The sequence below is a fragment of the Lissotriton vulgaris genome, chromosome 1_1, assembly GCF_964263255.1.
Source record: "Lissotriton vulgaris chromosome 1_1, aLisVul1.2, whole genome shotgun sequence".
Classification (NCBI taxonomy): Eukaryota; Metazoa; Chordata; class Amphibia; order Caudata; family Salamandridae; genus Lissotriton; species Lissotriton vulgaris.
Genome location: NC_141685.1, coordinates 998,528,894 through 998,545,608, shown reverse-complemented (window position 1 = coordinate 998,545,608; position 16,715 = coordinate 998,528,894). Strand labels below are relative to the sequence as shown.

At 44.1% G+C, this 16,715-nt stretch overlaps 1 protein-coding gene across 4 annotated transcripts in view; it reads left to right on the top strand.

Annotated features, from left to right (window-relative positions):
- The window catches only part of PKN1 (protein kinase N1), an 815,639-nt gene that overhangs the window by 451,397 nt on the left and 347,527 nt on the right, over positions 1-16,715 (top strand). For all 4 annotated transcript variants that reach the window (XM_086961066.1, XM_086961076.1, XM_086961049.1 and 1 more), the window contains exon 4: positions 4,215-4,344. In XM_086961066.1, the coding sequence (XP_086817192.1) occupies positions 4,215-4,344 (130 nt within the window). The remainder of the gene's footprint in view (positions 1-4,214; positions 4,345-16,715) is intronic.

Here is a 16,715-nt window from a genome sequence, read left to right as displayed (position 1 = left end):
CCGTGTCGCATCTCCTGTATCAGGCTGGCAAGGTCCGCAGCAGGAGCAACAGGTGGGGCAGGCTGCGGAGGCGGTGCGCTGGGCCCCGGGGTCATCTGCGTCGATGAGCTGCTTTTCCGCGAGTTATCAAAACTCAGCTTAGGCTGGCGGGTATCAGGCCGCCCCATGATCGTGGCTGAGGGCAAGACAGCGGACGAGAAGGATAGAACAGGCTGGCAGAAACACAGCAGGCAAGGATCAGCCAGGAGCGGGAGCACGGGACCCAAGTCCGGTGGCACCAGCAGCGCCCGTTGGTCTCCAGTCCGGTCTCGGGCACCCGGCAATGGCAGCAGGCAGTCGCTGTGTGAGAAACAGGCAGTACAGGAGCCAGGAGCACCGGCCTCCCAGCCGGGCCGCAGGGTCAGAGACAGGGAGGCAGGCCAGTATCAGGAGCAACGCGGCACACAGGTTTGCGCCTCCTAGAGATGGCGGCCGTTAGACGTGCGTGCAGTCCAGTTTCTCTGTGTTGATCAGAAAACTATGTTTCTTAGTTTAAACTCCACCCATGGAGAATCTAGATTTCACTCTGAATTAATCACACACTTCGGAAGGCTCCTAGTTATTTTCTGCTACAAAGATTCCTGCTGCTGCTGTTGATCCGCTTGTAATCTAAAGGTTTTTTTTGATATTGCTTTTTATTGCTGTTGCTCCTGTGAGAGTTGAAGTTTTTTTTTTTTAGAGTGCCACTATTTTCACTCTTTATCTAGCTAGTATTCTGGACTTGAAGTAGAAATAGGAGGCAGCTCAAGATCATTTACCCAGTCGTGGGCTAGCGATATGGGGGAGTACCAGGCAAGTCCCGTGTGGTGGGGCAGCTCCTCCGCCCGGTAAAGGGATCGTAGGCGGGCAGTGCAGGACAGGTGCGGGGCCGTGGCGCCAAAAGACAGGCCTGGCAGCCCGGCAATGCCGCAGCAACAAGTGTTCTGGCTGGGGGAGCCCTACCCCCGCGGCAGCGCTGTGACGGTGGAAAGGGAGCCCCAGAGCTAGCGGGCAGAAGTCCCCTACCTGTCCCGTCACCTCCGTGCGCCGCCTCAGCTGGGACGAGCAGGCGAGGGTCCGATGCGGCCTGCGAGCCTCGTGGCAGGCACCGGGCTTGCGTAACTACAGCAGCCAGGCGCCCGTCTCAGGCAGCTCCAGAGCAGGTGCCGGGCAGATTTCCGGAGCCCGTATCTACGGCCCTGGGGATCGCAGCTCTCCCAGACTTGGCACGATTGTGGGCAGCACCCCACAGAAGCGGAATCCGGTCTCCGGTGGGCACCGCAGCACCCCGTGGCAGAGGATCCCAGCAGGATAGATGACCAAGGAGCGGGAGCTGCAGGACTAGGCAGCCATTCCGCAAGCGCGCCCTCTAGCGCCCTCATGTTGTCACTATTTCTTCAAACGATAATTGTGTAGAGTTAATTGACTATTAAGAACTGGTATACACGTGCGTGCTGGATGCTCCCCTTATGTGCTCACTCCATGTACCCATTCCAGTTATCTGTTTTATGCCTTTTGTTGAATACTGGATCCTGGTTCATAGTCTGACAGCTCTGGGCCTCACTGTGACTTAAATTTTATTTTCACTGTTGGCTTTCGCTGAGACAACCTTGTTTTTTCACTGGTTAAGGAACTAAACTAAATACAATGGACACCTGTCGCTAAGACAACTGGCGCTTTGACAGCCAGCAGAGACCTTCTTCTTGTCCCAGGGTCTATATTGAGATACTTCTTTTGTGCTCTACCCTTCAGCAAGATTACCACTTGTATTCTTTTTTGTTAATTAGAATGTTATTTGCCCTGAATCAAACGTGTCCGGGATATTTCCCCTAGCCTTGGCTAACTCCGTTTATCCTAATCTCAACAGTGCCTCCCTTCTCGTTAGGCTTCCCAACCACTCGGCTGTACCTTAAGAGACTTTATAGCTGCATGGTAATGCATGGCCATCTCCATTCTCATGGCGATACAATTGGTTGGTGTTTTTAAGACAGATTACTATTCAAGCTCCTCATCTGCCAATGGTTCCATCTCAGCTTTCCAGTCACACTGAAATACAGCAGACAGTCTTGCATTAGCACTAAGAGATCCTCTCGTTGTTCAAATCCCAGCACCAGCATCTGCCGCAGACGTTTACACTGTCACAATCCTTTTCCCATTTCCCCAAGAAATGAGTGATCCCACACTTCTGGAAATTGCCAGTCTCCCACTAGCACACTACCACCAAATCGCATGTCCCTTCTTTATGCCGCCACCTGCAGCATGCCGCACCAATAAAGCACTCAACTACTTCTGCAGTACCCATGTAAAAGTGTCTACGATGTTAACCTCCACTCTGTGACACAGACAGAAATGCAAGTCCACACTTTGGTATTAATTCATGTATGTCTCTCTATATAAAATAAATGCTTGAGGCAAGCCCTCAAGCCTTTCAGAGAGGTCAAGATGCAACTGTCACCTAAGCTACTTACTCTTTATCACGTCTCTTGGTTGGGTAATTTTTTGAAGTCCTTAATAAACTCTACATGTGACAGTGAACACTGTAAGGAGTATATGTCCGTGTCTCTAACTGCTCCTCCCCATTTTCTGTCCCTTGTCTTTAAACAGTGAAATTCCTTCTTACAGGTGAAGGTTCAAGCTGTGCTAAAGGTGGTTTCTTCATAGCAGACAAAGGGGCTGCCAGTCTCATGATTTCCTCAGGCAGAAAAAAACCTACTCTAAATCTAATAGTTTTAAATGAGTTCCTGAAAAACAAATTCGAGCGTGTTCTCCTTCTTTAGTCTAAGAATACAGTACTGAGTGCCTTCACTCAACCTTCAGGATGAAGGGGAGGAGCTTCAGGGGGTATTTGAGGTGTTACGCTCCCTTAAAAATGTATTCTGTTGTAAATAGTTGGGTGCAAGTGGTTTCAGTCGGGTATAGTGAAATGTCTTTTGGTTTTCACATAGGATTTTTACATGGCCGCATTGACAAAAACACACACACACACTCTCTCTCATCTGTTTTGAAGGCATTAAAAAGGTTGATTGGTTTGAAAATTGTTATGTTTTAAGTGCCCCTAACAGTACACCCTCCTCTCTCTTTCCAATGCCCCTTAAGCCCCCCTCATGTCATGCTTCTCATATATTGTGTTTTAAGACGATATGCCCAGCATGATTGTTAGGAAATCTGAAGCTCACATTATTGACCCCCCCCCCCCCCCCCCCCCTTTCACTCCGCACCCTCCTCAACCTTATTGACCAAGCTACGCCACCGGGAGATCTGTGCATTTCTGTGAAGAAATAAGCCATTTGGGGCTGCTTTGGGGAATGTGTGCATTTACCTAGACTGACATTTCCTTTTATAGCTGGCTCCAGAATTGTTAGTCTTGCCAAACATTTTGTTGTAACTCAATGTAAGCTTGACTTTATATTGGATAATATATATTGTAAACCCTCTGTGCAGAAATATTTTTCCTGTCCACCGCAAATGGATTTAAAATTTGTTCTGTGCGATTATGACTTGACTTTAACTACTAAACATAGGTTAAACTAGCTAAGTGTGTTAACGATTTGTGTAAATGACAGAGGGGAAAGGATATCCGTTTGAGTGCCATTTGTGCATACTGTGCTGGGAATATTGAAAGTGGTGAACCTCTTATATTCCTCTGTAAGTGGTATAAAAGAATTGTCACTCAATTCTCGTTCCAATTAAAAGGCAGGTCTCCATAATGTTACAATTGTTTTGGGGTTACTTTTAACATCAAAAGGACAAGTCCTTTTTAGTTTTGGTGGTTTCGTAAATGAACACGTGCAATCTTATGTAGTTTATTTTGAAGATGTCTCTATGTATTGGCCAACTTGCATGAGGTCATGGATGGTCTGTGTGGGTTTGCTACATGCTGCAGTGGCACCTTGTAATGGAATAGATAGATGCAATCCTTTGGCCAGTGTAGAAAATGTAATATTTTGGTTCGAGTTGTATGATGAAATCTTCTCTCATCGTGGAACATACTATTTAATTTGTCACTTCAACAAATTGTTTTTATGTATTGTAAATACTATCCTTTACCAATATTTTATAAAGTATGATGGTACTTTTTTTATTGGTAAATGTTTTTTATATGTTTCCTTTGAAACAAAAAAACAACAAAATTGATCTTGAAAACTTTTAAATATTTTGACCTGTTTGCTTTGTCTATTCCCTTGGTCTCCCTCTAGGACAGAAAGCTTCTCCAGACAGCGCAGCAGATGTTGCAGGACAGTAAGACCAAAATTGACATTATCCGGATGCAAATCCGTAAAGCCATGCAAGCAGACGAGCTGCAGCCTGACATGGAGGATGGACAAGGTGTGTTGGGGTAAAGGGTGGCAGCTGATAGAAGGGGAGAGGCTACCGGAGAGTACTGTGAATACTCAGCATGGACTAATGTCATTCAAGAACTAACAGTGGGTCTGAAGGGAAGTGGGCTAGTCGATTAGAGGGCACAGAGATCTGAAGTCTCCATTATGTTTACCTCTCTTCACTATTCGGTGATAGACCAAGTAGCTTCCTATTGGTTGTTACCTGGAAGCTTTAGGAGTAGGCTCTTCTGTAAATATGCATGTTTATGAAAGCTTGATTGAAATGTTGGGGATAATTTCAAGTGAGACAGTGAGAGGCGCTTCAAATATTCATGGAGAGTAGCAGCACCTGCGCATTTTGGCACCCTGAGTATTTGTGGATATATTTCTTTACTTATAAGATACCCAAGAAACATTGTTTTGACCACAATCATTGATGCTGATGTTCATTTGGTCCCATTGTTCTATGTGCGGGTTCACGTCCTTTTTTTTAATATCCCGCTAATTCAGTTGGGCTGACTCTTTTATATACAATTCCATTTATGACGATGGTTCTCTTCCCCTTGCGACGGATGTCTATGCAACCTGCTAAGTGTTTACAATAAGCCAGCGAGGAACTTCTTATTGATTAAAAAAAATTGCACTGGAGAATTTGTTCAGCTGTGTATCTCCAGTCAGTAACATGAAGCCTGCATTTCCTGTGACACGCACTCCTGCATACTTGATGCCTGAATCCTTCGAACACTTGTTTCTCTCAGACCTAGCCAGCATCCTCCTCCTCTTAAAACTCACCTCCTAAAAAGATGATGTCTTACCATCATCAAAGCTCTTTCTAGAGATGCTCTCTCAACCTTACTCACCATTGTCAACACCTCCCTCATAGAACACATTTTCCCAGACACTCTCATGACAGACAATCCGCACACTCTAGAAGAAGACCACATTAGAGCCTGAAGCACTCCAACTTCTGGCCTTTCACTCACCCACCATTTATCAGCTAGTTCACTAAAAAAGCAATCTAAACATAACTTCAAGATCACAAAAAGGCAAACCATCTCCTACATCTACCTTACAACTCATAAATGATGTCCACCTGCCACAGATACATTTACCCACTGCCTCCTGATTTTGCTGGACCTCTAAACCTCCGTTGACACTGTCTTTCATCCAGACCATATCCACATCCTAAATTCTCAAATGGGATTCACTTTCATTGTTCTTTAATGGTTCTCCTCCTCCCTAACCGACTGGCACAAGTTAATTTACATGGGCAATTCTAGGTCCCGGAAGATCCCGATCACCTGCGACATCACTAGTTTTCCACCTTGTTTCCCGTCATCTTCAACATCTACATGAAGCCTCTTTGGATGCTACTAGCTGATAACAGCTTCAAAGTTCATAAATATGCCAACAACACACAACTCTACTTGAAAACACTGCCTGCACATCATCTAGTCTTGGGTTTCCAGAACCAATCAAAATTTCAGCCAAATTCAACAACATGCTTCTGTTAGACAAAAGTCAAAACATGGCTCAATTATATCAACCTGAATGCTTTCAAACCCCTGCTTTCACGCACTTCCAAATCACTCTGATTCACCCTGGACACAGGCCTCCTAAACCAGTGACTCTTGGAAGGTTTCCAGTAAATTGGGAAAGGAAGAGCTGCAAAAGGAGATGGATTGTTTGTGGAAAGTTTACCAGAATTGGGTGTGAAGCATTTTTCAATAACTGGCTAATGCAAAGAATAAGAATGGCACCTCATTACCACCACCTCGAACATTCCTGTTTGTGGGAAGAACATCAAGTAGAAAAAATATCCTTCCTATCTACTGGTGAAATTAGAGTGAAAAACTCCCGCTGACATCCAGGGACTGGAACCATTATCTAAGAGTCAAGTGGTTGTTCTCCTATTGTTGCTACATGGGCACAAAGGCAGATGGGTGCCATTCTTTGAAGAAGGCCCAGTTGAGCACGTACCACTGGACCCTGACCTACCCCTGACTGGATAGAAACCTAGGGCCAGATGTACGAAAGCTCTTTGGAATTCTTAACAAGCTGAATCTCATTTGCGGCCCCTTTAGAAATGCAAAACAGCCTTTTTATATGTACAAAGGGCAAAAAACGGTCACAATTTGCGATTTCTACCCGGTAGAAATCGCAGATTGCAACAGCCATTTAGGAAACACAAGTAGGGGTTACCTATTTGTGATTCCTAAAGCACAAGTACAAAGCATTTCCTAAATGCGAATTGAGCATTTAAGAAATGCTATTACCATCAACTCAAAGTCGATAGTAACCATGTGGCAAATAAATAAAATTCATTTTTTTTTTTAATTCAAATCTTTTTTATTGAAGAGTAAAGATGAAAATAAAGACAATACAATAAATCTTCCAATGTACAAATGAACAAAAATGTTGGCATAATGACGCTTCCACTAATCAAAGCAAATCAAAAAGAGAGGATAAGAAGAAAAAGGGGGGAGAGAGAAAGAGAGGAAAAAAGAAGAGAGAAGAGAGAAGAAGAGGAGAGAGAAGAGGCGAGAAGAGAGAGAGAGAGAGAGAAGAGAGAGGACAGGTGTATCCATAGAGCAATAGCAACTGGTTTACCCAGACCTGGCACGTTGCATGCGTAACAGGAAATATACAGTAGGCATACATAATCAAACACACCAAATTCTATATAGATCCTATATAGTAAAGCTAACTGTTGGGATGCGCGTCATGGGGGTTCAAAGTGGGAGGATGACGCATCCAGGGATGACCAAAGTTTGGAGTTCGAAGGCTTCCAAGTGGCTGACTGTAGCGCAGGATTGTCCGCCCCTCTTAAGAAGGAGAGCCATTCTAGCCACATTTTGAAGTTGACTCCAGCAAAATCTTTCCATTTGTAAAGTATGACCTTGCACGCCAATGTCAACATAATATCAAGCAGTTGTCTGTCATGAATGTCCGGCAATTGCGCCTCCAGAGGACCCAAAATGACATATATAAATTCTTGGATGGGTGTGATTCCAAGCACTTGTTGAATATATGTAAATATTTTACACCAAAATGGTCGCAATAGGGAACAATTAAAAAGCATGTGTGCCAAGTCACCAGGTGCTTCCTGACAGTTCCAACAATTAGGCGTATCCCTCAGTTTACATTTAAACAATTTTTGAGGGGTCCAGAACACTCTATTTAACAACATATATTTCGTTTGACATAGGATCGGGGATATCTTGTTTGTTAGTGCAGTGTTGTGTATTACCTCCCAGTCTAACACAATGCCTGTGGAGTTAGGCTCCGACTCCCATTTACTTTCGGTCATCCTATGTGGTTTCTTGGGCAGGGGGAGGAGTAGTTTATATATTCTGGAAACAAAATGATCAGCATGGTACAGTATTCGGAGGCGGGTCACCAGCCAGGGCGAGTCTGTATTGAGGGAGCATTTGGAGATAGCAGCTTTTAGTTTCAGGAACTGGTAGAATTCTATGGGTGGTAAATCAAATTTCTCTTGCAATGTCGAAAAGGGTAGGGGCCTACCATTATCATAGAGGTCATTCACTATGTGTATACCTTTTGCAGCCCATAGTTCCCAGAAAAGGGTCTTCCCTTCTATCCGGAGCATAGGGTTATGCCATAATGAAAGCAGGGTGGATCTCTTAACCACCAAAGCAGTTTTATGGGACTGGTCGAGTCGGAGGAGTGCTCTTCTGGTATTTAGTAGGATGTATTTAGAGTGGGGTACATGGGCTAAGTCCATGGTGAGGAGAGCCGAGAGGGGTGCACGTGCCATTAGCGACCGTTCAATAGTTAGCCATACTGGAGTGTAGGATGTACCATCAACCAGCCAGAGGGCTCCCTGCTTACAGAGGAAGGCTGTTTGGTAGTTCCTGAACGAGGGCAGGCCCAGGCCACCCTTTTCTTTTGCTAGTTGCAGCTTTTTTAGTGATATCCTGGCTTTTTTCCCTCGCCACAGGAACTCTCCGAACAACCTGTCTACCTTCTTGATGAATTCTTCTGAAAAAGTCATGGGGAGCATGCAAGCTAGGTAATTGACTAGAGGCGTGCACATCATTTTAAGAGTCTCAACCCTACCCCACCAGGACAAAACTTTAGGTGACCAGCTGTCTAGCAGCGTGGATATCTTTTTTAACGTTAAGTCTTCATTTAATTTCAGCGTTGTAATCAAGTCCTTCTCGAAATCTAGGCCCAAGTATTTAAAAGCTTTTGGTTGCCAGGTGAGACCGGATGATCCCAGGATTTCTTTACCCCCGATGTTGTTTAGTAACTTAACTTCTGTTTTATCTTTATTCAGTTTATACCCTGAGACTCTAGAAAACCCCTCAATTGTGTCCATCAAGGCCGGGATAGCCTCGTCAGCTTTTTCCGTCAGGATCAACACATCATCAGCGTATGCAGTCAATTTTACAGTACAGTCATCAAATGGGACCCTAGCAATGGCGTCATTATGTCTAATATGCCACAGGAAGGGTTCTATTGCTAGTAAGAACAGAGATGGTGATAACGGGCAACCTTGTCTCGTCCCTTGTTTTAAACAAAAAGAGGAAGAGAAGGAGCCACCCGCTCTGACCTAAGCAGTAGGGCCGGCATACAGAGCCATCACAAGTTTAGTAAACGTCTCTCCTAGGTTAAAGTTGTGTAAAACTGCCTCAAGGAAGGACCAATCTACCTTGTCAAAGGCTTTTTCCGCATCTAGTGTGACAGCTACCGTGGGAGTTTTCAGGAGTTTTGCTTTCTCTAGGGCATGGGCTAGTACTCTAGTGTTATCACTAGACAGTCTATGTTTTAAGAAACCCGCTTGAGACGGGTGTACGAGGGTAGGAAGGACTTTTTGCAGCCGGGCTGACAAGATCATGGCTAGCACTTTACAATCTAGATTAATCAGGGAAATCGGCCTTTAATTCTTTGGTAATGACGGGTCTTTGCCGTCCTTAGGCAGAACTGCAATAGTCGCTTCTGCCAGCGTGCCCTTCACCTCCCCCGACTCCGTAAATTCATGAAAGAGGTTCAAAAGAGGATTAACCAAATCTGTTGTAAAGCTTTTATAAAATTTGGCCGTAAAGCCATCCGGACCCGGTGCTTTTCCACATTTCAATCCCCTGATCGCTGTTTGCACCTCTTTAGCTGAGATCGACTCATTAAGACTAAGTTGTTCTTCAGGTTTTAACTTTGGTAATACACACTCCTGTAGATATTCCTGAATCTTGTCTCCAGCTACCAATTCGTTTTTAGCGTATAGGTCCTCGTAGAAGTCTTTAAGGACCTCAGTAATTTTTTGGGGGTCCGAGTGAGCAACTCACGCCAAATCCCTGATAACATTAATAGCATTCTTTTGCACTTTGAATTTTAAGTATGCCGCCAGGCTCTTACCGGCTTTATTAGATTCACATAGCTTAAACCTTCGCTTCCTATCCAGCCAAACTCCCGCCCTTTCGCTCACTAGCTTGTTATATTCGTATTTTCTGTTGGTCATGATATTTAGTGTTTCCCGGTCCCTTGTCATTTGGTGTTTGTTCTCTAGAGCAGCTATCTCAGCCTCCAGCCCTTCCAGCTTTGCATTACAATTTCTGTTCATTGCTGAACGGATTTTGATGCACACCCCCCTTATTGTACTTTTCAGAGCCTCCCATCGCACTAGGTCTGAAGTGTCCCCTCTCGCATTAATCTCCAAATAAGATCTAATAGCTGCCAGAATTTCAGCTCTATATTGTTCTTTGCATAGGATTTCTTCATTGAATCTCCAAGACGTTTGTTTAGGTGATGGTTTAGTGTTACTGATGGATAGAGATATGCATGAGTGGTCCGACAGTACCCTTGGTTCAATTGATGTATCCTCTATCCTTGCGACGCCATTTTGTGTAATGAAAATGTAATCAATGCGGGAGAATGAATCGTGAGGGGAAGAGTAGAATGTGTAATCCCTATCCGTAGGGTTTTGTATTCTCCAAGCATCAATTAAATGAAATTGTTGACATAATTTGATGAAGGCATTATGCGACTTGTTGGGTTTGAATCCACACTTAGAATCCCTATCTAAGGCCGGGTCAAGTGGAAGATTAAAATCACCCCCAATTATATGTACCGCCGTATCGGGTATCGTTGCAATCTGCTTGACTAAATCCTGCCAAAATTCTAAATCATTAGTGTTAGGTGCGTAAACATTAGTGACAAAGAATTCCGTGTTATCCCTAGAGAGTTTCACCGTGACCCAGCGACCTTTTTCATCAGATGAGGATGACAGTAATTCTACCTTGGACTTTTTTGACAATAAAACCAGAACTCCATTCTTTTTACCGAGTGCACTAGATCCTACAACCTCCGAATAGAACTTGTTGCGCAGAGTGTAGAATTGTTTTGCATCTAGTTTGGTCTCTTGCAGTAGAACAATGTCCCCCTTCTGCCTACGCAGATAGTCTAATATCTTTTGTTTTTTAACGGGCTGATTCAGACCCTTAACATTCATGGACAGAATTTTCAATCTGTCAAGTGAGGTTGTACCAAGTGGAGTGGACAGTGGTGGATGTGACATTTACAGTAGTATATGCATCATGGTTATTCCATGAGAACCAAGGAAAAACATCTTACACGATGTATTATGCAAAGAACACACTGTTTTGCTCCATATGATGTAAAACGGTCGACAGTCATGAATACACATTTGGGTGCCTATGGATATAGCATGAGTGGCCTGAGTACAAGTATACAAACACATCATATGCATGATACAACTTGTCCAATCAAGAGTAAAGAGACAGACCAGAAGAGAAAGAAGAGAGAGAAGAGAGAGAAGTGGCACGGAAAGTAGAAGAAGAAAAGTGGAACAGAATGAAGGAAAAAGAAGAGAAAATAACATAGACCATAAAACACAACACCCATCCCCCCCAATCCCCCACAGCCCCCCACCCCACCCACCCCAACTGTAGTACAGAAGCATGGCGACGTGAGGAAAACCGCAGTAACTCTCCCGTCTAAACTAGTCATGTATAGACATTGGAACTATTATGCATAACACAAAGTGCATATAAACATTACGCAAGCAGCGGAACGATGAAATGGTGTGGCTGAACCAACATGCAATCAATAGCACGCTTCCACTGTGTGTTCCTTATAAATCGGAAAAATTCCTGAGCGCCCACTAGGCTATGGTTATCGAACAGAAATTTGATAATACAACAACATGGCCCATTGTAAGATATTATAGCATCATATCCTTCATTAAAGGCTCGTAATGGTTAGCAGTTTCTAAGTCAACGCATCAGCGGTGAATAACCTAAGCAAAAACAATAGATCATCAACAATCATTTCCTTAAACAGAGAGTTTCAATGTTGCCGGAGCGAAATCCGGTCTACTCCGAGTAACCTGCCAGTGTACCGGAGTCTGGAGTTAAGCAATATGTTGGGATTTATATCTCACCGTCCACCACCTCAGTGTAGTCAACGAAGCGAGTCTGCTCAATCCAAAAAAGTTTAGACCAGTAATAGCAGGTCCACGCCAGATCAAAACGAGAGAAGTAAAGTGAAGAAACATCCTGAGCTTTAGTTCTACCCCTTACGCCATATTTCAGGGTACCATAGAGTTTCTAGTGCTAGAGGGCTTCCGTAAACTTGAAACCTCATCAAGTAGTTACCTAGCAGTAGACAAGTCCATTAGACTTTTAACATGAACAGAGCATAGATAGTTTGATGGGAGTACTAAAACCCAGACGTGTTCATTTGTATCCTGAAGCTGAGGCCGAGGCTGTTAGACCATTCGGGTTATTAGTTTCCATGTCGCGTTCCATATCTCGTTCTTCCACGTCTTCAAGCATACGTTTGAGCTTCACAGGGTCCGTGAAGTAGTGAGACGATCCTCGTATTGTCACCCTGTACTTCGCTGGGCCCACAAATCCAAATTGGTATCCCTTCACTGACAGTTGTGGACGTAGGGCAAGGAAGGCCTTCCTTATTTCCACGGTCTCCTTACTGTAGTCTTGAGAGATGTAGACCTTGGTGTCCTTCCACAGAATATGATTGTGCTTTCGCACGAAGGCTAGGATTTGCTCCACGTGTTGGTAGCGTAATGGTTTACATACGATGGGCCTTGGACCTCTCTGCGTTTTAGTGATTCTTCCTGGAACTCTGTGCTCTGTCAAATTCAAGAGGGTTTGTAAAAGTCATGTTCGTGGCTTTAGTGAACCAGGATTCCAAGAACTTAATGCATGAACTTTCCGATTCTTCTGACCCTTCCGGAATTCCAAAAATGCGTAGGTTCCCCCTCCTGTTCCGGTCTTCCAACTCGGCCAGTCGTCTAGTTGTCTGGTCAGAGGAGATGTGTAGGTGTTTCAGGGCCGTTGAAGTTTTAACCTCTATGTCTTCCAGGCGACTGATCGGGGATTCTGTTTGTTAGGCGCGCATTAGTATCTCGGATATCTTGACGGATTGCCACCACTTCCTCCTTAGTGACCTTGGCTAGGTCCTTCACTTCGTCTAGCCTATTCAATATCATGTCCAGTGCGTCCGGAGTAACTTTCTTTGGTTTGTTTGGTGATCCCGGGTTCGAGTGGTCTGATTTAAGTCTTTTAAGGGTTCCCTGATCTTTGGGATCCATTGCGACCACTTGATCCTTCTCTGGGATGCTTAGAAGTTTGGACAGCGACTTGAAAGCTCCCCTTCAGCACTCACGCGGCGCAAAATAGACAGCACCAGCCTAAATAGGAGATTGGTCAGCCAGAACTCAGATCACTGGTAGTGATAACATTTCGCAAAAGGCATCTGAGGAACAGGGCGTCCCATCCATTCATTCACTCAGTGCACGTGGCGCTTGTTGAGACTGGAACATTAGGGAGCCCACTGTGAGTTTATGTCAAGCAATCCAGGCGCTCATTTCAGCAGATTTAAGCCCTCGTGAACATATTATCAGACATTGTGAGCAGCTCATGCATTGTGACTGTTAGGGAATGCATTGTGGACTAATGGTAGGCACTCCAGGCACACAGCGTAGCAACATCCATCTCCCCCTGACCAGTTCAGGAATGTGTGACTACTTTCTTCCCCATATATCAGAGTGGTTCTCAGCAATGCTCGCCTGGTGTAAAAAAACGGTTGATTTGGGCAGAGGTAGTGGGGGAAGACTTTAGTCCGATAGCAGGCTTCACAGGCACATAGCACAGATGTATTAAACCCCTCTTGTCAGATCAAAAATATATGCCCTGTCTTCCCCAGAGGTTAATAAGACTTCCAGCATTGCTCTTCATATGGCTTATTGGGGAGAACATCGATATTAGATGTGCATTAACAGGCATTCCTTTTCGTTTCTCGGCAGTATAAAGTGGCGGCCGCCATCTTGGTTAAGGCAGTTGAAGCCCTGGGATCCCACATGGCCGATCGGACTCAACTTTACTCACGCGTCCGCGTTCGTGGTCCTGGGTCGGGGACACACTTCTCGCCTGTGCACCAACTGCCTCAGCGTACGCCAGCCACACCGAGTGATTGTAGACGTCACTGCCCCTTCGGTGTTTTCATTAAGTATACCGCCTTCGATCCGTCATTCACGGTGCGGCATGGGACGTCCAGGGTGCCGCTCGGTGTAGCATCGGGTTTGGCGTCTTCTCGGCCATGTAACGCAGTTCACTGCTTTCCGGAAGAATTCCGGTCACCAAATCTGCGGTCGCATTGGTGTTTCCGACGGGTGAAAGCGTTCCAATTCCTGGTAAGGAAGCTTGTGACGGGAGGAGAGAGGCTCTATACCGCCATCTTCCTCGGCGTCCAAGCCACGCCCCCAATAAAATTCATTTTTTAATGTGACATGAAGTACACCTATGCCCCTAGGGCATATGTGCACTTACATGTGCACTGCAAATTTCGGGGTGCCTCCAGGTGGCCCTTAAGTCCAGCAGCACAGTTGGTTTTGGATTTCCTAAATTGCGAATTCCTAGAAAAATGCAAGCCATTTCTATTTGGCCCATAGGTGGGAATACAATATCATTTCCTATTTGCGATTTTCTAGTAGCTGTTCTAACTCTATATTAATTGCTATTAGGAAATCACTAATTTTGTACATACCATTTGTATTTTCTAAATAGCAATTCCTACGGATTCACTATTTAGGAAATGCAAAATAGGAATTTCGTACATCTAGCCCCTAGAGCCTAGAAGCCCACTCTAAGGACCTGGGGGTTGTAGGAATGACCAGGACTGAATTTCCCAGTATCAAGAGACTTATTGGAGATTGAGCCTTATTTAGAGTTTGGCGGGTGGAATACTCTGTCACAAACATGGCTGATGTACAGCCTTCCATATTGCAGATTCATTTTACCATTTGGCATTTGTAATAGAACACATGAGATAACGGTACATTTTAAAAAGAGTAGCCAATTTGCCAATCTCTTAATAAGGCTCTCATTTATTTATTTTTTTTATTTTTTTTTTAACTCTGGAGGTCTGGGACAAGGTAATGAGTTTTTTCCAGGGATGGTGCACTCTTTCAGACAAGACTTACAGGTTCGTCCTATTTTGAGTTGTTCTCCAATAAGAAAAAAGCTTCAGTTGGACCAGTCAGTAAAGGTATCTGGCCTCATGGTGTCCTGCCTGATTCCAGCATTAACATGTGTCCCACTGGAGAATTTTGAGAGCTAAAAAAAGTAGCTGCGGCCTAGATGTACTAACAAACTTGTTGCAAAAAGTAGTCACAAATTGCAGCTCAACTGTAATTTTTTTGTGTGAACCGACCTAAGCATTATTAGGTCAGTTAATAAATACTGAATAATAGTGGGTCACAGACTCTTCATCCTAAAGAATATGATCATGCTGTTTGCAATGTCATCCACTACGGTAGGCTACAATTACACTGATAATGGCATCGTAGAGTAGCTGACCACCACCACCCTGTTATTGATTTTTAAAATTAAAACGTTTTATTGAATTTTTTTAAAGCAGCCAATTTCTTTAAATAACCTTTTTGCAAACTCTGATTTTATTTAATCTTAGTTTTTGTGACTGCAAAAAAGGTTACTACATCTGACCTTACGTCCAAAGGTAGAAGTTGGTGCTTGGGACAAGGTGTAAAAGTTACTCCAACAGTTAAGTGAACTCAGTGGTTACAAAGTCCTGCCGTGCCCCACTCAGTGCTTTCGGAACCCTAGCTGAAACCTTTAAGGTGTGTTGGACACCAAATCAAACTTTGAATGACTTTTGTAGGCTTCAACATCCTGCCTTTCCCTGGTGGGAGGAGAATAACAACAAAGTTTCAAGGTAAAAACTTTGACCATTGTAACATGATAGGCGTATACTGCCCCACTCCCTCACAGTCAGCCAAAAAGTGCTTTCCAGTCTACTGAGATCATTGACTGTGATTGGTCCTATGTGATTTTGTTTTGCCATAAAATGTTTAAAAACCCATATCTCTGGTTCCCCGATCCAATCGTAATAATTTGTATGTTTCTTTGTATTGATTAGTTTTTCTTGAGTTTTCCTAATTGGTTTGGGAGTTTTAATGAGTAGTATTCTTAACCTTCATGTTGGTGGTACTAGCTGAACTTAGCATTTATTTCTCTGAGGACTTGCCTGCTGCTAGGAGTGCCATTGTTGCCAGGTGTTGAGCAAAGAGTCACTTAGAATTATGTTGTAGCCTAATCAAAGTGAGTTAGGAGAGGTATCCGCTACTATATTAATAATCCTCTTTCTGCCAGCAGTTTTCCAAGGGATATATTGGCACAAGCTGAGCAGAAACCATTTTTGTACAAGTGATATTTTGGCATTAGTCACACTTAGAGCTTTCTTCTCAGAAGGATATCTTGAGAGAAACATAGTAGAAAACACTCTTGCACAAGAAGTATCTTGATATAGGCTGAGTTGAGTGTTCTTGTGCAAAATCACGCTTAATACAAGCTGAACAAGGAAAGAGTGCTCCTGTGCAAGGCATATCTTAATACAAGATGTGTGGAAAGCAATCTCGCACAAAGGAATTGTGGCACAAAGTGACCGGGGATTGCTGTTGTGCTAGGGATCCTGTGATATGAGTTCTGGGAGGCGTAATCGTGTAGAAGAAATATCTTGAAACTCAGTGGAAAGCGCTCTTGTACAAGAGAAAACTTGACAAAAGCTGAACTGCCCCCAGTTTTGGAAAAGGAATATCTAAGAGTGCAGTGTGCAGGAAATAGCTTGAGAATAGTGTTATCTGAACATGTCTCAATGCTGTAACATGTAGTATGATGGGAGTTAAGGGATGTACATGAGAAGTAGCACCCTTGAGAGACAAGATCTCTGGGAACAAGGATTCCGTTCCTTGACGTGAGCCAGCTATATGATGCAGCACTAAAAAAAAATCCCTTATAGTTTGTTCTGAGAGTGCTCCTGCTGCATTGTCACCACCTGTGTGGACCAGGTTCTACAACT